This window comes from Pipra filicauda, unplaced genomic scaffold (assembly GCF_003945595.2).
Source record: "Pipra filicauda isolate LSUMZ 115617 unplaced genomic scaffold, ASM394559v2 scaffold286_size1242794_pilon, whole genome shotgun sequence".
NCBI lineage: Eukaryota > Metazoa > Chordata > Aves > Passeriformes > Pipridae > Pipra > Pipra filicauda.
This window is the reverse complement of record NW_024104405.1, coordinates 1,207,244-1,229,280: the sequence shown is the minus strand read 5'-3', so window position 1 is coordinate 1,229,280 and position 22,037 is coordinate 1,207,244. Positions and strand designations below refer to the sequence as shown.

At 40.8% G+C, this 22,037-nt stretch overlaps 1 protein-coding gene across 1 annotated transcript; it reads left to right on the top strand.

Moving 5' to 3' along the window:
* The first annotated feature begins 3,106 nt into the window (after positions 1–3,106).
* On the top strand, positions 3,107–16,973 carry TMEM38B (transmembrane protein 38B). The gene is made up of 6 exons (XM_027714572.2): positions 3,107–3,255; positions 8,011–8,167; positions 11,297–11,481; positions 12,505–12,592; positions 14,579–14,696; positions 15,875–16,973. The coding sequence occupies exons 1-6, from the start codon at positions 3,150–3,152 to the stop codon at positions 16,079–16,081; spliced, it is 861 nt and encodes a 286-aa protein (XP_027570373.1). The 5' UTR covers positions 3,107–3,149; the 3' UTR covers positions 16,082–16,973.
* Positions 16,974–22,037: the final 5,064 nt, after the last annotated feature.

Sequence of the window (22,037 nt, the reverse complement as noted above, 5' to 3'; positions counted from 1 at the left end):
TGCTAAGATGCCACCCTCAACGCACAGGAATCTTTCCTTGGTTACCAGCAAACTTAGAGAAACTGTTGTTCTTATCTCCTGCTGATGCTGGAGGTGGAAAACCCACCAAAACTTCTTTCTTGTTTAACTGCATGGCTTAACATGCATTTACCACTCCAGTGCTGTGAGATCCACCTCCACACTCCCTATATCTGTGTCATACTTTAACCCCAGTCAATTCAGCCCAGCCACTCACTCACTCTCCCACCAGTGGGATGTGGGAGACAACTGGAAGGGTGAAAGCTGGAAAACTCATGGGTTGGGATAAAGATAGCTTAATAAGGAAAGCAAAAGCCATGCAAACAAGCAAAGTAAAACAAGGAATTAATTCACTGCTTTCCATGGGGCGGGCAGGCGCTCAGCCATCTCCAGGAGAGCAGAGACCCATCACATATAGTGGTTACTTGGGAAGACAAACCCCATCACTCCAAACTTGCCCCCGTTCTTCCTTTTTCCCCCCAGTTTATGCACTGAGCATGATGTCATAGGGTCTGGAATATCCCTTTGGTGAGTTGGGGTCACCTGTCCTGTCTGTGTCTCCTCCCAGTCTCTCATGAACTCCCAACTTCCTCACGAGTGTGGCAATACAGAAAACCAGAAAAGGCCCTCTGTACAAGCCCTGCTCAGCAATAACAAAAACATCTCTATGTTATCAACCCTGTGTTCAGCACAAACCTAAACCACAGCTCCATACCAGCAACTGGGAAGAAAATTAACTCTACCCCAGCCAAAATCAGCACACACTGCTTTGGAGAGCAATGCTTCGGGTGCAGTGATGACCTCCTGACAGAGGACGGAGTACTATGTATTTGAGGACCTGACTAGAAATTCAAAATTCAGGTGGCTATTGCTGATCTGCTGTGAGATAGCACCAGTAGAGGTATCACTGCTGGCATGTTAGAGAATTTGTGTATATCTACATGAGTTGTAGGCACAGCAGTAGCTGCAGTGTAGATATTGTGATCAAGCACAACATGTTGCTGTCCCAAACTGTGACTTTTTTTGTGTCCCTATAGGTTTGTTGTGGTCACTGTCATTTTTATTTCTCTCCCTCTCCTTCTATGATCACATATGAGATAGTCTGAGTAGTTTTCACTGTATAGCAGTGAAACGGATGCCACTCTGTGGGAATAAACCAGTACTGCAAGGAGTGAAAATGGACTGGGCTCCGTCGTTTAAAATCCTTCTAGTAACTCAGTTGCTGCATGGACACGTAGCCCTGTTCAGCGGGGAAGAAAATGATGTCGAACTGATTTCTGCCCCAGAATGCAGCTTACTGATGTATTATGTCTTATAATACATAAATCGTCATTCTGCTCTAGAAAACAAACTGTGGTTTCTATGTCTGTACATAAGCACAACAGAAAATAAGAATTAGAATTGTTAATGATAAGACTAGTAAGAGATCACTATGGCTTAATTAAGATCTCTTCGCATAGATGACATGCAAATGGAAATGTTCAGAAAACATAAATGAGCTACAAGCACAGGGCTCAAGTGTTAGTGAGAAAAAGGGAGTCACTGAGTACACAGAAGGGAAGAGGTATTAAGAATAAGAACTTATACTACGAATATGGTACTGATAAGAGGAAACTCAATGAAAAGAATGGCTTGCTATTCATGGTGAGCTGAAATTATTCTGGGAAAAGTTCAAGTGTTTGCTATCTCACCCTGAATAAACTTGTTCCCCAGAATGATTTTACAATTCCAGTTATTTCCTGAAATTAGTTCTTGGTAGGCAAAGATCAAGTTTAAGAACACCTGTGAAAGTTGTATGTTTTCAGACTGCTCTGCTTAACTTCACCACACAGTAGGGAAAATTTAGAGCCATTAATAGTTCTTTTCACCAGCATGTGGAAGTTGAATGGAAAAGACAAAAATGGTGTCTTTTTTCAGTAGGGAAATCCAGCCAAACCCTCAGAAACAAGTAAACTTAAGTTCCATCTGCAAGGGAAAAAAATGCTGAAAAGATGAGAACAACAAACCTTAATATGGCTACATTATGAACATGTCAAGTTAGTGTAATTTGACTTTGGACTGACCTAACTGTAGCCTTCCAATGCCTGAAGGGAGACTACAAGAAAGATGAAGAGGGACTATTTACAAGGGCATGGAGTGACAGGACAAAGGGTTTAGTTTAGATATGAGATACAAATTCTTCCCTGTGAGGGTGGTGAGGCCCTGGCACAGGTTGCCCAGAGAAGTTGTGGCTGCCCCATCCCTGGAAGTGTTCAAAGCCAAGGTTCAATGGGGCTCTGAGCAACCCAGGATAGTGGCAGGTGTCCACTCAGGGAGTGGAACAAGATGAGCTTTAAGGTCCCTTCCAACCCAAACCATTCTACAAATTTCCTTCAGTTCCTTCAAGGTAGGTAGTCTGGTGAGCAAAGAAAAGGCAAATGTCATGAGCAAAGGCAAATGTCATGTATCTGGGAGTTGGCAGATCTTTGACAACATTTCACTTGGGAAGCTCAGGAGCGAACTAGTTTTGCTGAAAATACTGTAGGATTGATGCAGAAATGGTTACAGATCTGCTCTGAGAAGGCAAAGTTAGCACAGGCCTTCAAAATCAGAATGGATGTAAAGATGTATTAAAGGGTTTCTGCTGAGCCCTGACCAGGATCTGGTGTACATTCATGCCCTCAGCGACTGATAAATAACCCTCAGTGACAGCCTGTGTACACATTGGTAATCCTAAATACTACTGATGAACTTCAGTACTGAAATACTGAAAAAAAGGGGGGGGGGGAGGAGAAGAGAAAGATAAAAGGTATCAGGGCGTGTGGGTAAGGTCTGCCAGGGAAGCAGCACCAGTGTAGGAAAGGCTCTAGGGGATCCCAAACCGTACATGGAGCAGGACTATCAGTATTTTGACAAAAAAAAAAAAAAAAAAAAAAACAAACACAGGACATATTGAAGATGTCTAGTGTTCAGACAGGCACAATTCAGACAGACAGTTCAGACGGGCCACGCCGGGGAGGGTAATCCCCCGTACGGCGCTGTCCCCTCGCCGCCCCGCCCCGGCGCTGACGGCGGCCGGGAGCGGCCAAGCCGCTTCATCCGGGCGCACCCGCCTTCTTCTCCTCCTCCTTCTCGGTGCTCAGTGCCTGGCCATGGACCTGTGGAAGGTGCCGCTGCTCTTCTCCCGCCTGCATATGTTCCCTTTCTTCGACCTGGCGCACTATGTCGCCTCCGTGGTGGCGTTGAAGGAGCAGCGGGGTGAGCGGGTGGGGGGGGGACGGGACGGGACGGGACGGGACGGGACGGGCACCTCCCACCCCCTCATCCCAACCCCGGTGTTCCTTCGTCGTGTCCCTGTGTTTCCCTGTGTCTCTCCACCGTGTTTGTGTGTGTGTCCTGTATCACCCGGGATCCCCAGCCCCGGCAGGATGACGGTGGGCGCCTCTCAAGTGCCGGGGGGTCCCCGAGGGAAGCTGGATAGTCCAGGACGGTGCAAATGGGATTGTGTTCCCTCTGCATTAGTCCGTCAGTAAATTATGTCTAATTGTCTGCAGAAGGCACCGAACCAAGCTTTTCTTCCTTCCCCGAACTCCTGACGAAATCAGCCAGGAGTTTGTTGAAAACCATTTTCTTGAAGTGTTAACGTTTTGAAAGTCTCGAGAAGAAAAAGGGCTGAAACTCGTAATTGCTTAATTTCAATTCCTTGAAATTAAGGTGCAGAGAAGGGGTGTGGAACACAGGCCGGTGTGTCCCTCTGTCCAGAATTGCATCAGAGGGGTGAGAGGAGGAATGCTTAACTTGTGTCCTTATATCGTTCACACGCCGATGTGTGCAGGAAGTTGTAAAGGCAGTTCTGCCTTATAGGAAACATAGTTCTGGAATCTAATGTCACTGTGCCTGTGACCTTTCATGTAGATTGTAAAGTGAATTTGGGGAAGCTTTTCAGTCTCAGGACTTTCAGTAACAGGACTTTCTGTGAGTGCTCTCTTCTAGAAAAATCTTTTGCACTATGGCTGTTAACCCCAAGCCTGATTTTTTGTTGTCACAAATATAAGAGACTAGCCTTGTTTTAATGTTTAGAATTAAACTACTTGTGATGTGCCTTTGGTTAGCTACAGTAACTGTGTATCCGAGATGATAACTAGGAAACTAAACTGGCTTTCAGGATTATAGTGCAAATTTGGGAGTTTCTACTTGCCTCAGATTTCTAAGACTCTGCACTGTTCGTTTATTGAGAGCTTGTTCTTTAGTCCCTTACTAAATGTGTCGAGGTGAATTCTGACTTCCTGCTGAGGAATTGCACTTAGCAGACTGTGAAGACTGATACAAACTGCTTAGGTACTCTAGAGTCTTCACCAAATTTTGTTATTACTGCTAAAATTTTTTCAGGGTGCTGCCTTATGGCATTATGTAATGTGTCTATTCCATTCAGAAAGGGACTTTCTAACATTATCATGCACTACTTTTAAACTTTCCTCTTGAATGGACACACCTGAGGACCAGGATGAGGAGCTCTCCAGTTTGCATCAGCATATTTTTAGTGAGACAGCACTTAAAAGCAGTAGAACTGCTGTCAGAAATCTGATCAGATCCATGCCAGTAATTTATTTTTTTTATTCTCTAATTTTGATTTAATAGCTGGGTAGTTCAGAACTTTTTTTTCTAATATTTTGAATTAATAACTGTAATCCAGGTGTCTGCGTGCTGCTCTGTTTCTCACTTGTAAGCAGTTTGAACTTAGTATTAAATCATAAATAGCAGTTATTATGAAATAGGATGGATATATTATTGTGGATTAATGCTCTCTGGGTGTTACTATATGTTCTTTTTGGAAACTTACAACAGTAGCTATATTTGATGGGGAAATAACAGGGCAGCCCTTCAGTGCCTGGTGATGTAAGATTAAGTGCCTGGTGTGGTCAAGTTACAGCCACGTTTATTTTATCCCAGATTACTGTCTCATTAAAATACCAACCCACCCCCACTGCTTAAAATCAGGCTCAGTGTGGGCATTTGTACCATGGATGGGTGCACAATAACTGGGACTTTTCCAGCCCTCCTAACTAGATTTTCTTGCTCACTTTTGAGTGCTGGCAAACTACAGCAGTGACAACCAACATGTTGCTTTCCACATGTTTTAAAATAAGCGTTCTTGGTTGGTGTATTTGAGATGGCTTAGGAGTTTCTAGTTTGTGACTCCAGTCAGTTGTAGAACTGGCAGTTTTCTCTCTTTGGGATGGAGGGGCAGCAAGAGGTGTTGAGGGTTGAGGATATCTCATATTTGGAAGCAATGTGCTGGTTTTGTTCTTGCCATTTTTCTGTGACATGTTTCAGGTGACTTGAAAAGAACTAATTTTTTTGGCCTAGGTTTTGCTAAATCAAGTCTGACTCTGTAAACCTTTTATCTTAATTAATGTTATTATGTATAGTTGAATGGGGTACTAGAAAAACTTGTAAAAATCCTCCTGCTCTGCTCTCTAGATGTGTATGTGGTATTTATTCCTGATTGCCTATTTGGAACATGTTGGAAAGGTTAAAGCAGATCTTCTCCTATTGACAGAAATAGTTAGCTGGCAAGGGTTCTTGGTTCTTTTTTTTTTGTTACTGTCATCTAGAAACAAGATTTAAAACTATATTCAAAAATAGTCCTTGTGTTTTGAAGCCTTATCTTTACTTTCTAAAGTGTACCTTTGCAGAACTCTGCAAAGAAGTGGCTTTCTGGCAGATGATCCTTTGCATGGTTGTATGATGCCTCATTAATTCTGCAGGATGCATCAGAGGACAAATATAAATGACCACTTGTTTAAAAACATGTGACCTACTTAAAACTGAGTTTGTCTTCTGAAACATTACACCCCAGTCGTAATTTAGGTGGCAATGCTAAGATGATCTTTAAATTAGTGTCAGCATTTTTTGCCTCATTTGCTTTTATGTTGGGTATATTCCTTGTTAGAAAGTGGGTGTGAATTGTTACATACTGGCACTTGAGCTGAGAAAATTCTAATGTTGACCTGCAGAAAAATCTTGAAGTGCAGTAGCATTTCCAGTCTCTTGTAAAATAAAAAAAATTACCTGCTTTGTTGTGGACTTTACTCATAGAGGGCAGTCTGGTAATAATAGTAGTAATTCTTATATATGTCCTCAAAAGTGAAAACCACTTGCCGTGGTGGAAGTCGTGGGGAAGAGTGCAGAAGTGGTGATAGCTGAAAGGCAGGACAATGGATTTGGAAAGAGAACAGATACCTAATTAATTTTAAAACAACTCTGACATTTCATTAATTTTTTTTTTTTTTTTGGTATTTTCTTGTCATTGCAAGAAAAGGAATTTGGTCTTTTCATGCTACATTAACGTGGCTGTGTCATCAGACAAGAACAGTTACATGTGAAGCTACTGCAGTTCTTTTGGACCAACGTATGTCCACTTAATATAATTTTGTGTCTGTTTGTTTTTCTGAATGCAATGGTTGTCCGTATTTTTACTTTTTTTTTTTTTTTTTAATTGAGGAAATCTTAATGTAGTAAGGACAAGCCATTCATATTTTGCAAGTGTCTTATCCTTTTCAAATATGTTGGTGAAAACAGATCTACATTCAGTTATATGGGATCTGGGTGTAATGGCCCACTTTATATTTTTACTTTTGCTCTTAAGTAACATTATCAGACTTTAGAATTTTCTCCTGTGTTAATTTTTTACACATGAACAGGATTGATAGCTATTTTGAAGAAGTGGTCATATGCAATAACAAACCTGAGCACAACAGATTTGGAGCACCAGGTATGAAAAATAACATGCAAAATAGTGAAACATATAACAGATGTTATTTTATATTCAGATATTCTGAAATACGTTGGAGTGCTCATTTTTATAAGTTGGCTGTTACATAGGAATTTAGATAGTGCCACAATACATGATATCTGTGCCAGCACTAAAACTATAAAAGTCTTGTTAATATGTTCAGTGAGCTGTACTGAGAGTGCTGTATGGTCTTTTATATGTTTGAGCATCTCCTTTTGGGCAAGAAGCTTCTTTTCACACAGAAATGCCTGAAAAATCCAGAGCTTCCCCTCTGAATTGGGAATAGATGCGAGATTTCATTTTGGGGCAGACAGAGGTGCTTTTGTGAACTTCAGCCTTTGGACTATGGAAAGTTAAACTTGTTCAGGCAAACAGAGCTCACCAGCAGTGTAAAGGGGAAGCTTTAACGTTGGACTTTTGAAGTGGAAAAAACCAACTGCTTGAGAATATTTTTATCTTTGATAAAGTGGTGTTTCCCCCTGAAACTACTTAATGCTTCCCATTACCTCCAGCATAACCCTTTAATATTGAATACTGTTTTGGCATATTTCTATTGCAATTTAAAAGGGATCATTTATTTCAAAATAACAAAATAAACCAAACTGTCAACCTTTTAATAACAAGGGAAACTTACATTTATTATTATGGCTTCAGGTAACCTGTTTTCAACTCTTCAGGAGTCAGGTGAAACTATTTAATAATTGTTTTGGACACTGTTTTCATTTTTATCAGCAAACACAGCAAGGCATTATGAGGGAAAAGGAAAACAGTGACCCTGAATTCTTGGAACACTCAAAAGCAGAAATGGAATTTGTAGAATAACCCTCAAAATGTAACCTATCCTGTGCAGTTCAGCAAAGCTAATTCTGTGTTTTTAATACAAATTTGAAAGCAAGTGTATATCTATAACAGGCTATTAACAATGAGACCTCTCAGCCATGCTCTGAAAGCTTTTTCTTCTTGGTAGCCGAACAGTTATAACAAACCAATGCACAAAAGATGTTCAGAGAGCACATTCTGTTTAGATAGCGAATGTTAAAGCCGGTGTGCTTTAACTTTGTATTTCTGAAGAGTTTTCCTGTGAAACCCTACAAATTGCTGGAGGATTTTTTCATTACCTAAAGGAGCAATATTGGACTGAATGGTTGAAAAATACTGGCTTTTAGAACGTGATGTGAGTCTCAAATGTTCATTTCTGGTTTTGCATCTTTTCACAGGAGCTGTGGAGGTGTCAGTCCGGAGTCCATTTGCCTGCTGGTTTAGTGCTATGCTTTATTGCTTTGGTGGTTCACTTTTGTCCTCGCTGATGCTTGCAGAACCTCCAGTTGCATTTCTGGCCAAGGGCGCAAATATTCTCCTGGCGTCTTCAGTCTGGTAAGCAGCCACAACTGAGTTGGATGGGTAACATCGGTTCTGAGGAGGATACATGTAAGCTGATACTACACCATCGAGGTTCCATGAAAATCAGTGCCTTGACTTAAAAGTGTTATGGATTTGGATCCTGTCTCTTCATCCAGAGTCACTGCAACAAAATAGCTGTTAGGATCCTTCTTCTGTAGGAATAGAATGCTTGTAAGGGAGCAATTCTTATGGGCTGTTGTATAGCAAAGTGCTCTGTTGCTAGACTAGACTTGTCTTAGGTTTTTATAGTTTTCCTGGTCAAACAACTGAAAACATTATTTTGTAATAAAGTGATTTTGATTTGCTGGTTTTCTGGACACAGGTAAGTCATAGATGCAATCTAGTTTTATAAAAGTAGCTCTTGAAGGCTGTATGCAAAAATTCTGGACTTTTCTGTAACTGCGGATCCAAGACAGATCTTTCTTCTCCTCCAGTTTCTGCCACCAGACATGACTTTTTTTTTTTTCTGTGTTTTGTCCCTTCCCAAATGGATGGGTGTTGTAGTGGAAGACAGAGCTGAATGGGAAGTCAGGTATGTGGCAATTTGGCCTGTTTTGAAATTCAAAAAAAGAGCTGGAGTTATTGTCATATAAATGTGGCCTTCCAGTGAATTTAATTTATTCCAGAAAGTGATCTTTGAAGAAAACCTCAAACTTAACAAACATTATGATCAGCACTGGAGTTTTGAATTTTAAAAGCTCAATTCCTGCCTTAGAAAGAGTCTGACCTGCTTAAAATCCTTTAGCTCCTAGTAGCCCCTTAGGTTTTATAATTGCAAATGAATTAAAATGACAGTGTTTCTGTCTGTCTGTGTATGTTATATTAATTTTCTGGCGTTTGTGTTGCAGTGAAAGATGACAGATTTTATTTAGGCAGGGGAGTGAAATGAAAAATGTGCAATAATTAGTGCATTGTTAACAAAGCTTATAGAATCTGCCTATAGTTGCTTAACAAGTGATATGACTTAAAAGTACACTTGAAGAGAGCATGATTTCTCTTGAACTTTACATGGTCAAATGTGATTTGCTGTGCACAAACAAAACAGGGCTTTAACGAGGAGCTGTGAATGTTATGAAACCTTCTAAGCTCCTACTTTTACAAAGTTCTCTCTTCATGACTACAATGACCTTAATTCTCGGTCCCGGATGGTGCAAAATGAAATTCGCCAAGCCAGACATTAAATAAGGGGGGTTGTGCTACACTTGAGAAGTGCTCCTAAATAGTCTGTAGGACAGCGGCATCTACTGTTGGCAGAGGTTACAGGCAGAAGTGCCGTGGTCGGTCTGCAGGGTCAGGTTCAGTCCTATTATCAGTGCTTCAGGGTCCTAATCCCACCTCCTGCAGCTGTAAATTAATTCTGATGAGGGTTCTCTGTTGAGTTGGTGGCTTAAATGGCTGTTTGCAGTAGTCTCTAAAATACATGCTTTGTACATGTCTTTGGCTTCCTGTCAGCTGAAGCTTGGTTGCGTACGAAGGCATCTGACTTTACAGTGAGAGAAAAAGGGAAAGGAAAGGCCTTAGGAAGTCTTGGTAGAGAGGACCGAGCTCAAAAGCCTCAAGAAAAGGGCCCGTGTCTCTTTTAGAAAATGAAAAGGTATCCTTCCCATTTTTAAATACTTTCTCTGCTTTTACTTAATTATTACTCTCTTATTCCTGTGCTGAAATAATCTACTTAAAATAACTGAATCAAGTTACTTAGTCTTGGTTGTTTGTTTTTAATTTAATTCAGTTCTCTGTAAGAACTAAATTTTGTTTATTAAGAGATACAATAAAACAACACATAATCTAATCTTTTAAAATATACTGTCATACTAGGATTTCATCGTTAGCCATTTTTACTTTTGATGCCTTAAGCCCCTAATGTTTTTTTATTTTTCTAATATAGGTGAGCCTTATAAGTTTTATAAGTAGATTTTAAAAGCAGCAACCCTCCCTCCCTTGTCCCTTGTCCCTTTCCCTTTCCCTCTAGACACATTCCTTAACCCTCCTACCTCCGAATCCAGTAGAAATGTTTAGTCTTTTGTCAAGGCAAGGCCTAGATTGTTGGCAGAACAGCATATCAGGGCCTAAACCACAGAACACGGTCAAAAACTGGGTGACTGTGTACCCTTTGTGCTCTGATGAAGACGGGATGAACAGAGGGCCCCAAAAAGCCCCCAGACCCATTTTAAGGGGCTGGACCCGGGGCGGACCAGAGTAAAGGCCACAGGGTGGGCACATCTGGGATCGGATGGATGGTATTATAAAATGTAACCTCTCAGGCACGGCCTGGCGCGTCTTGTAACATCTCAGCCTTGGCAAATAAACCCTTTCTTATCTCACCCCTAATTAACTGCTCCGGAGATTTTTTTCAGCACCTAACTCCCACGGCAACACTTTGTTCTAAAAGCAGAGATGGTTGTTAAATTTTGAGTTGATCAAAGATATTGTTAAATTTTGAGTACTGTGCTTTCAATGCTTTGAATAAAGAAATGTGCTTCTTACTGGCAAGCTGGAAAAGCTAGAATTGGTGAGTACTGAGACGTTAAATGTGTTTGAAAAGAGCTGTGCATTTCACTTGGCATGACACTAACTAGTAGAGGCATTCTTGCTGAAGTTACATAATTCCATGTACCTGCAGTATGAAAGCACAGGTCAACATTTAATTTACCACCCTGTTGTAATCCTGTTAAAAAACCCCCAACAAACAAAACCAAAAACAAACCCCAAAACAAAACAAAACAAAAAAAAAACCAAAAAACCCCAAACAAAACCAAACCCCCAACCAAACATAAAATAACTCACAAAATAAACAGAAGGTTAGTCAGACACAAATTTAATAATTTGAATCATAAAAACATGATATGCAAGCTATAGAACAGGTGGTAAAATTGAACGCTGTTTCTCATGTACTTTAAGAGATTCTTCTGTGGGACAATGAGGCAGTAAGATAATGTTTGATTTTTGGTGCAAGAGCTCAAGCGTGCTTAGAAGCTTTCCAGATTTGTCCCAACACGTGTATCACAAGACAGTGAGTTATGCATTACTAATCATATTCCAAAAGATAGCTTTAAAGATTATTAAAAGGTAATTCCTTAGCAAAAATGTTCTCATGATTTCCAGGTATCTGGTGTTTTACTGCCCACAAGACATTTTCTGCCGGTGCTTTTCCTTTCTGCCTCTTCGTCTCCTGGTTGCAGGAATGAAGGAAGTGACTAGGACTTGGAAGATAGCAGCTGGAGTTGCACATGCAGACAGTCACTTCAAAGATGCCTGGCTTGTTATGGTGGCTGTGGGCTGGGCCAGAGGTAATGTACACCATGTCTTGTTGTGACGGCTTGTGATTTTTTGAAGTGGTGTTAAAATGTCTGCCCTGCCAGCATTAACTGTAGTACCATCCTTGCTGTGCTGGATGTTATAGTCCTGATGAAGTCTGTTATCCCCTCAAGGAAAAAGCCTATGCAACAGTTTTTCTGTCTGGATTAAGGATGACATTGAGTGACTTGGAGGGAACTTTGTCTTATCCCTTCAGGTCTTATGAGAACTTGTAGGATGGGCAGTTGATGACAATAAAGAAGTAGATCTTCTGTGTAGCTGTTGCTAAACTTATAAACAGTGTTATTTCCTCAGAGCTGTCTCTTTACACATGGCTGAACAAGAGAACTGGTTATCTTAGTTTTTTTTGCGTTGTAACTATTACTCAGTTTTAAACATAAGAATGAACCTTCTTGCCTGCATGCTGTTTGGAGCAGAACTCTGGCAGCCACCTTCCTAGCATCTCTATTTGTAGTCACACCATTAGAAGAATCCCTCCTGGAGGTGACTGTGCAGCTCTTGTTTCTGCTGGATTCTATTCTTCTGTGGGAAGCAACAATATGATGATCTAACGTGTTATGTTCCCAGGTTACAGCACAGATCAGTCTCATTGGCCACAGTGTCCTACACCTCCTTATATCTTGTACTCTTTTAATGTAAAAATACATACCCATTTTTCTCACAGAGGGTTGTCATAGTTTATAGAGACATTCTCTGTACTTATGATGACATGATGAATGCAATCATATAAACCTCTAGAGATGTACCTTGGCAGTCCAGGCATTTGTGGTGATGAGTGCCTCAGTTCAGGTGTTATCACTTAAAGGTAAAACTCTGGAGTTTCATGGGGGCTGTTCAAGTCATGCTTGTATAAAAGATTGCATTAGTCTTTTTAAGTCTGGGCTTTGGGTGCCACATTTAGCACCTGGTGTCATGACTTTTGTTGTGAGCAATAATAGATTGCACAGCAGTGGTAGCAGTCAGTGGAGGTTTATCGTAAATCTTTGCCATTTCAGGAGCTGGTGGTGGCCTAATTTCCAACTTTGAGCAGCTGGTGAGAGGAGTGTGGAAACCTGAAACCAATGAACTACTGAAGATGTCCTAGTAAGGTTTTCTTTTTTAACATGTTAATTGTTGTTTTGTTACCTTCTTCAGTTGGCACTCACTTTTAGCGTTTGAGGTCTAAAAAAAAGCAGTAGAATGTGCTTGTACTCAATGTTTTGTTCTGTATCCTGTGAAAGAGGGGTCGATGATATTTTAATCATTTTATGTTCACATCAGTAGAACAGCAAATGGGAGAGACAAATCAACAAAAATTATGTATCAGAAAGCAAGTATTGAGCCAGTGTGGAGTTGCTAGAAAGTAGTATTGACTCAATTTTCTTACGGGGATGTGGTCCTCTAGCGAAAATGAAAGGACAGTGGTACCAGAAGTGTATAAGTGAAGTCTGCACTTCTGGTATGTGTTCTGAGCATCACTAAAATGGCTTCCTTTGAACATTGTCCCTCTTACTTGCGCTTCCGGTGCTTCTTTCCTCCATAAATATCAATTATTTGAGGAGGTGCAAATTGGTTATTCAGTATAGCAAAAACGTCCTGCAGGATAGGAAATGTTACTTCTCTTGCAGAAGGAAAGAATGGAAATATTACATGGCTCTTGTAAAATGGGAATTGAAACAGGCTAGAAAGACACAAGCTATTATTGTAAGTCAAAATAAGGTCACTGCAATAATTTCCTAAAGTTCTTTTGATCTTTCCCATGTAACTCTCAGGTCTTTAAAAATAATATTTTTTTTAAAGTTATCTTGCTTTTCTGCAGCACTCTTAGACACAGAATAACAGAAATGACATTTGCAGCCTGTTCTTTGGCAGTATTTCAACTTTTTGTGGATTGTGTGAGTTGTTGGCGTTTTCTGAAATTCCAGGTATTTAGAATTTATCTCCCTCTGTCAGTGCCGAAGTGGCGGTCTTGAAAGCAAACTTCCAGAAAGAAGAGGACACTGTCAAAAATAGCACTGTAAACCCAAATAACACTTGTCCTTACAGGTGCAACACCAGAGCAGTGCTTACTGACTGTCACCACTTGCATATATTCTCCTTTTCCGTGGAGGATATGGCTCAAAGTAACTCAAAAAAGATCTTTAAAATTTCGTTTATATATAGATCTTAAGAACATTAAATTGAACTAAGTTACAAAGTTAAATGGATCATACATCCTGCAAGTGGATGAGTTGAGTGTATACGCGGAGTTGCTTTTTGGAATTCCTGAGCAGGAAGTTGGTGCAGCAAATCTCTGAGTTACTGAAAAGACAGTGAAGGATGTGTCTACCCTGGAAGCTTTGTAATAACAGGAATGTCACCTGCACAGGTCACATGTAGGTGCAGATTAAGAAATGCATGGAATTCTTCTGCCAGTGTACTGGTGCTCTCTCTTCAGAAGACTGGAACTGACCAAAGTTCTCTTGTTTTCTGGCTGCATGCCTAGCAAGGGATTTACCATCACAAGCAAGATCTGTACTAGAATGGGAATCTTTGCATGTCTTAAGCCAGCACAGCTGTGTTGGCAAAACCTGGTGGCATAGGCCTGGCTCAAATTGGGCCTAAGCTGACTACAACCCTAGAGCTGCTGGACTGTTACAGTGGACCAAGACCTTGACTATGTTGCACTTCAACACCTTAAGCAACTCCTTGGAGTAACTAACTACTGGAGTATAGTAGAGGAACCTGTTTTTAAGTCTAGTCTGAGTGTGCAAGCTTTGTGATTTAACTCTTCAGTAAAATGTATTGGGAGAGGAAGAAGGGAAGCAAGCTGATGTATAGAGTTTGAATAGAAGCATTATTTGAGAAGGATTTGCCAAATAGGAACTTGCTGGGTGTGTAAAGTAGTGCTGAACTCGTTCTTGTCCGTGTTACGGACAGAAAGCGTAGTAAAGTGAAAGTCTTAATGTAATTATGTCTAGGTTTTAGACCTTATTACTGTTACTATTCAGAAAAAATTCTTTTGCACAATTAAGAATATTTACTGCTTTCTAGGCCACGGCAGCTTTTGCTGTAAAGAAGAAAAATTAACATTATTTGTTTGACTTCCAGCCCTGTGAAGATAACTTTGATAGGAGCAGTTCTTTTCACCCTGCAACACAGCCAGTACTTGCCAATTGCAAGACACAACCTTGTGTTTTTATACACCATCTTTCTTGTCATCTTCAAGGTAAGAATTTGGAAGTGTTGCAAGTAACTGAATAATAGGAAATATTTTATTTGGTTATTAGAATGCGTGCTTCTGGGTGGGAAAGCCAGCTCGTAGTAAAGTCAGAAAACTGTATTTAGTCTTCTCTACACAAGCAGAACAGAAGACCTGTTCTGTTACTGACACTGTTCAATGTATGGGGAGAAAAAAAAAAGAGAAAGAAGTCAGGAATTTTGGCACCCAACATTTGATATTCCAGGCTTATATGCTTTAACCTCAAACAAAGCTTATGCTTGTAGAAAGAAACAAAGTTCTTTGTCTTTTATGTGTTTGCAATACAAGCCAACCAGACTCTCATCTAGCTTACAGTATTTGCAAAACAAGTATTTAGGCAGGAAGAGAAAGTATATCAAAACCACTCTGAGGTAACTGTATCTGCTTTTATAATAAAATAGGCACTCTTGAATTCTTCAGTCCCTCCAGTCTTGTTCATTTCCAGGATGATGCCTGTCTTCAGGATTATGAGCTCATAAGAAAGCACAGTCTGTTAGCAGAAATCTGTCAGTTTTAAGAGCTTCAGAGCTGTTGTTGAACAGATCAGAGACTGACTGAAAGTGGTGGTTGCTAGTCCTTTCTGTGAAGTAGCTGACAACTTTAGTTCTACAGACGTTGCTTTAGGGAGCCGAGACTTTGAGCTAATATTCATGATTCTCCACCTAAACCAGTAAGGTGTTGTTGAACTGGGGATGCTGGGAATGGAGAAGGAAAGGAATGTTATTCTGGAACCGAGAGATTACAGCTCTCTTCAGGAGCTGGCTGTCAGAGTACACTGAAGTGACTAAATCCTTACACTGATGGTCATACTGACAGTCAGGAACTTGAGCACCCACTTAATAGCAACCCACTAATAAAGCAACAGTTGTGGATCTGGCATAGTCCTGTAATAATGTCTTTTAGAAACTTGTCATGTCTCTGAAAACTGTAGAAACTGTTGCAATATAAACTTGTCCAGTACCTGGACCTATAAACTGTTGTTTTTTCTACCCTGATTCCAAGTTGTGTGTCCTAAGGAATGTCTGCCTAAACCTATGAACCTTATGGAACGAGTATGGCTGTCTGAAATTCTAATTAAAGTCTGGTTGTGCATATATGTTTAGGTGCTTACACATTTATTGTAACTTGATCCTTGTTCTTCTTAGGTAAAAATGATGTTGACAAGATGTGCAACTTCTCCACTTGCTCCCCTTGAGGCTGCATTAGGCCATGTGCTTTTTGGCTTGGGAAAGGCACCTTCCAAAGTGAAAGGTGAAAGTGCCACATCTTCCAATCGCTCTTCAACCTGTGACCGGCCCTCTGAGCAGCACCACGATGGTGTTAAGAAAAGACAAGCAAAGAAAACAGAATAAGTGACTTGAAATCCTTGATGGTCTTGACTGCTGAAGATGTTTTAATGCCAGATTAGGCTGGCTGAGGAGTTTCTTTAAGGAAATGCATTTGTGAGGAGAGAACAGGACTGTGTTGTGGTTCGCCTTTGGAATGTGTTATATAAGCTACTGCTCCTATGTCTGAATGCCCAGGTTGGATTTGTAAGTTAAAACTACAGTTTTTTATATACTTACAAGTTTACTAATTTTTGTATTCATGATAACTTAAGGTGCTCACGTGCTAAAAGGGTAGTTTTGAAAATGTGAAAATCATATTTGTTATTTTTTCTGATATATCACTTGTTTCTCCTCTTCCTAGCCACCAGTTCTTATGTTTCTTTTGGATAACATTGATTTGTACTGTCAAGTGTTCACTGCAGCACATCCCAAATAAGAAAGTCATCATCTGAGTAAGGCATAATCACATTGTACTGTGTAAAATCATAAAAATGTATCACACTAATGCCTTTAACTAGAAAAATGACCGAATTATAATTATTATTATTATTATTATATTATATTATTATTATGTGTAATTCACATTGCACTGGTCTAGGTTTTCTGCATTTACTGAAATATTTTTCAATATTTTTATATTTTTTGAAATGAGAGTAAATTACTGGCACTTTAAAAAATCTTTACAGTTAGCAAATAGAAATATTCGATATTTTTGTTGTTGGCTTACTTTGACACTTACTTTGCAAGCGTTTGATATGTATGTGTTTTTCATGTTACACTGGGGATTTGCATGTGGTTTGTAGTTATCTTTCAGTTCACCTGAGACTAGACATCTCTGCCTGCATTTTTGTCCAAGCATATGCACTTTTTTCTTTTCAAAGACAAACTTTCTTATAAAAAAGAGGATTGGACAGTACATTTGCCTTGTTCACTCAGCACCCTGGGCTGGAAGACAGGGATGAGGAGCAGAAGGAAGCCCCTGTAATCCATGATGGAAGGGTCAGTGACCTGCTACACCACTCAAAGTCCATGGGGCCAGATGGGATCCATCCAAGGGCACTGAGGGAGTGGGTGGAAGAGCTTCCTGAGCCACTTTCTGTCACTGACCAGCAGTCCTGGCAAACTGGGGAGGTCCAAGGGCTGGAAGTTGGCAAATGTGACACACATTTACAGGAGGGGTTGAGAGGAAGGATCTGGGGCGCTTCAAGCCTGACCTCGGTGCTGGGGAATGTCATGGGGCAGATCATCCTGAGTGCCATCATGCAACATGTACAGGACAACATGGGGTCAGGCCCAGCCAGCCTGGGTTTAGGACAGTCAAGTCCTGCCTGACCAGCCTGGTCTTCTATGACGAGGTGACCGATCAGTGGATGAGGGAAAGGCTGTGGATGTGTCTACCTGGTCTTTACTAAACCTTTTGACACATTTTCCCACAGCATTCTCCTGGAGAAACTGGATGATCATGGCTTGGATGAGTGCCCTGTTCACTGCGTAAAAAACTGTCTGGATGGCCCAGCAAGGGGTGGGGAATGGAGTGACATCCAGTTGGGGCCCCTCACCAGGGGTGTGCACCAGGACTCAGTGTTGGGGCCAGTCCTGTTTAATATCTGTATTAACAGTTGGGATGAGATCAAGAGTACCCTCAGTCAGTTTACTGACAACACCAAGCTGGGCAGGAGTGTTGGTCTGCTGGAGGGTAGGAAGGCTCTGCAGAGGGATCTGGACAGGCTGGATTGATGAGATGAGGCCAATTGTGTGAGGTACAACAAGGGGAAGTGCCAAGATTTGCACTTCAGTCACAAAAACCCACAGCAGCGTTCCAGGCTGAGGGAAAAGTGTCTGAAAAGTTGCCTGTTGGAAAAGGACCTGGAGATGCCAATTGACAGCGGCTGAACATGAGCCCAGGTGTGCCCAGGTGGCCAAGAAGGCCAAAGGCACCTGGGCAGTACCAGCCATAGTGTGACCAGCAGGACCAGGGCAGTGACTGTCGCCCTGTGCTGGCACACCTTGAGTGCTGGAGGCAGTTCTGGGCCCCTCAGACAAGAGAGACATTGAGGGGCTGGAGCATGTCTGTATCAGGGGTGAATTTATGCTGATACTTTTGGTCTGTGTTCGGCCCAGCCACCTGTAAAAGTTTTGTTCTTTCCCTGCCAAGTTATGAGAAAACAAGCACTGATAAAATGGGAAATTTGTCCTTGAAGAGAGTTCTTGTATAAACTATATTTAATTTGTATTCTGTGATTGGCTAATTGTTCTCCAAGGTCGCTTGAAGGAGAAATTGAAGACTATAGTGATGAAGGATGCCCCCAGACTCATTTGGGAAAGACCCCCCCGAGTGCAGTATGCAGGCACAGGGAAAGCCGCGCCTGCGCAGAAGAGATGCACGTACATAACTGGGAGGTGGGACTGAGGGCCTCGGGCTGGGCGGTGATGACCACTCCTGCCTAGACAGACGTAATCAGTTAATTGTATAAAAAGCAGTTAGCTCTTGTTGGGTAGGTAGCAAGCTTCACATCAAGGACAACGCTGCCTTTTGGCGGGGATGTCTGACTATTTGTGAACATACTGACTCTCCAAGGATGCAGCTTCTGCTACGGGTAATTATAGGCATGCTAGGTCGGTAAGATAACTTTATGGGCAACAGCTGGGTGACTGGGGAGGTCGTGCTGGGGGCTTATTTCTCTCTTCCTTCTTCCCTTTTGGGTTTGTTTGTTTTGTTGGCCACCTCTTGGTAATAAATATCAGTTTCCTTGAGCTTCCAATGGTGTCATGGTTTCAGATTCAGTGTGGTCCGAACCCCTCCCTAATACACATGTCCAGAGAAGGGATTGGAGCTGGGGAAGGATCTGGAGCACTAGGAGCAGCTGAGGGAGCTGAGGGGTCTCAGCCTGGAGAAAAGGAGGCTCTGAGGGGACCTTCTTGCTCTCTACAACTCCCTGACAGGAGGGTGGAGCCACATGGGGTCAGGCTCTGCTCCCAGGGAACAAGGGAGAGGACAAGAGGAAACAGCCTCAAATTGTACCAGGGGAGGTTTAAGCTGGCTATTAGGAAAAATATATTGACTGAAAGCGTTGTCAAACACAGGAACAGGCTGCCCAGGGAAGCAGTGGAGTCACCGTCCCTGGAGGTATTTAAAAGCCATGTGGATATGGCACTTGAGGACATGGTTTAGTGTTGGGCCTGGCAGTGCTGGGTTAATGCTTGACTTGATGACCTTTAAGGTCCTTTCCGATCTAAACCATTCTATAATGTCAGAAGCATGGAACTATTTATTAGCATTTGCTGAAATCTTGCTTTCTGCTGGTTGTATCTTTTTTTGCTCATGATATAAAGCATTTCTAAAGGGGATACACTTCATAATTGAGAACTCTGACATTTTAGAGATGTTACATTGCATAAGAATATAATCTTTTCAGAGGAGTCTTTAATTGATGTGCCAATTTTTAGAATAAATTATTTTTATAAAATTAGATTATTTTTCTTCAGAGAGTACTGCTCTGAAGAGTATTCTTCAGCAAGAGGGGGTAGGTTAATCTTCATGCAGGGATGCCAAGAACCATGTGGAGAGAGATCTAATTTGAAAAGACAAAGTTCTAGTTCCAGGTATATACCTAAATTTAGAAAAGCTGTCACCAGTGCTGTGCTTAGAGAAGAGAAAAAGAAAAGAGCACCAAAGAAATTTCTTGTGCCTGCCTAGTCACATTTTCATGGTAGTGACCAAGACCATTGAACTCAGTTTGAAATCAAACTTTATAGCAAATGTGCTGTACCTTGAAAGCTAAAATTACTATTTTCTTTAACACTGAAGAATTAAAAAACCCCACAAACTCTTCAGTCAAAGTAACAGTATTGGAGTATTCACTTGGTGTTTCATTTTTAGTAGCTTGATATCAGAGATGTATGGACTAACTTGGTGCTGCCAACTAACTAGTTAATGATCAACTAGTTGTTAAGAAACACCAGCAAATGATGCGTGTCCGTGGTTTTTAAAACTGGTGGATGGTTTTTTGAAGAGGTGTAATTGTGTATACTGGATCACACACTGGACTGAACACCTTAAAAGTAATACACGTCACACTAAAAATGTATTTTGTTGTGAGACAGAACACAAGTTAAGCTGAAATAAATCCTGTTATATAAGCACCATGAAAACAAACCTTTTGTGTTTTAAAGATCTCACAGGCTTCTGAAGGAGGAGTGCTTGAAAGAACCCCATACTGAATATTTACATGCAAATGTTCTGAGAACTACATTTTGTAATGCAAAAAAGATAAACCAGTTGCTCAGGGTTTAACCTGAATTTTGTAGAAGGCTTAATACACTGTCCAAGATAAATAAAATAAACAATACTTTCCTAGCTTTTGTGCTGATGGTTCTCTGTCTCTGGTAATGTTCTCTGCATGAGAATTCTGGTAAGAATTTCTTATAACTGTTCTGGTAAACTGTGCCAGATGCAGCACAACTGCACACATGAACTAGTTGGCTGTATCTAATTTTGTCATTAGCTTGATAAAATTAGAAGTAGCTGCCTTGTGCCCTTCAGAAGTTGCTTTATCAGCTTAGTTCTTGGGCTGGAAGGGCCTATTCCTGATTAATCCAATTGTTGTTCTGACTAATTTGAGTACACTTCTCTGTAAAAAGAAATACCTTAATATGTGCTTCAGGAACACAACCAAAGTTTCTTGAGATGATAAATGCTATTTGTTTTCCTCTTCTGTTTTTTCTCCACTTCATTTTAATTTTTAGAAAAAAAAGTGGAAATAGGAGGATATCATGCAAACAGTGCTGTCATCTGCAACTTGATTCTTCAGTGTATTATTAGGCAAGACACACAGTTGTTCAAGAATTCCAAACATCTGTCTTCTGTAGGAATCTGAATCTGCTCAGCATAAGGGCAGTGCTGAAATCTAACATCTTCCAATAATCTAGACAGTGAATGCAGGCTTTACTCAGAACAAATGCTCTTAATTTATAAGGTGAATCCTCATTTCTAATGTCTAAGTGAAGTCTTACAATAAGTAGCAGCAGAGAAACAGCATTTGACGCTTAGATGAGAATCAAAAATGTGTTGTAAATAGTAATTTGCATTTGTTCTGATAAAACCGCTCCATTAAGCAATCAGATGCCTTTTGTGAAATGTGTGAAATTGTTCAGCAAGGAACAGATAGCAACATGAACACTGATAGAGAAATACATTAATATTCCCAGGCAAGAACAGCCTATTATTGCACACACTGATCTGCAAGTGAGTTTTATCTACAGTCCAGAAGTAGACTATGGTGATCAAAATATAGGGAAAATATATATGTATATAAGGAAGATATTCTTTATGATGAGGGCGATGAAACACTGAAACAGGTTCCCAGAGAGGTGGTGGATGCCCCATCCCTGGAAACATTCAAGGTCAGGTTGGATGGGGCACTGAACAACCTCATCTAGTTGAAGATGTTCTTGCTTCTTGCAGGGGAGTTGAACTAGGTGACCTTCAAAGGTCCCTTCCCACCCAAACTATTCTATGATTCTTTGATTCTGTGAAAAAACAAAGCTTATTCAAAGTTGTTGATGAAGGCTGCTGTCAAGGTGGTTGAGACAGCCTTACTGACCTTGGGAGCTGATAGGGCCACTGGCATGTAATTCTTATGAAAGGACCCTAAAAGCAAGAAACTTTGCTGTCTTTGGCTGAAAATTTATCAATCCCTCTGGCACATTTTTCTATGATAAATTAAATACAAGCTCTTCTAGTGGTAGTCATTTCAATCAGAGTCCCCTTTGGTTTGGTCAGATTTTCTCCTTCCCGTTAAAAGATGACCATTATCAGACAGTTTAATATCAAGGCTGTATTAGCTAGTCTTATGGATTTTTTTTTTTAGTTGAGGTTTTTTTGGCCCAATTTGAAATAAGAACACTGAAAGATACTTTTATCCAGAGCTTTTTGGCACATGTTCTGTTTTCTGAAACTAACATCCATTTATGGTCCTGA

Excerpts from the sequence above, each read along its gene's own strand:
- TMEM38B (XM_027714572.2), top strand. The coding sequence starts at position 3,150 with ATGGACCTGTGGAAGGTGCCGCTGCTCTTCTCCCGCCTGCATATGTTC. Across the intron at positions 8,168-11,296 it reads CTCCTGGCGTCTTCAGTCTG|GTATCTGGTGTTTTACTGCC; the intron begins GTAAGCAGCCAC and ends CATGATTTCCAG. Across the intron at positions 14,697-15,874 it reads TCTTTCTTGTCATCTTCAAG|GTAAAAATGATGTTGACAAG; the intron begins GTAAGAATTTGG and ends TGTTCTTCTTAG.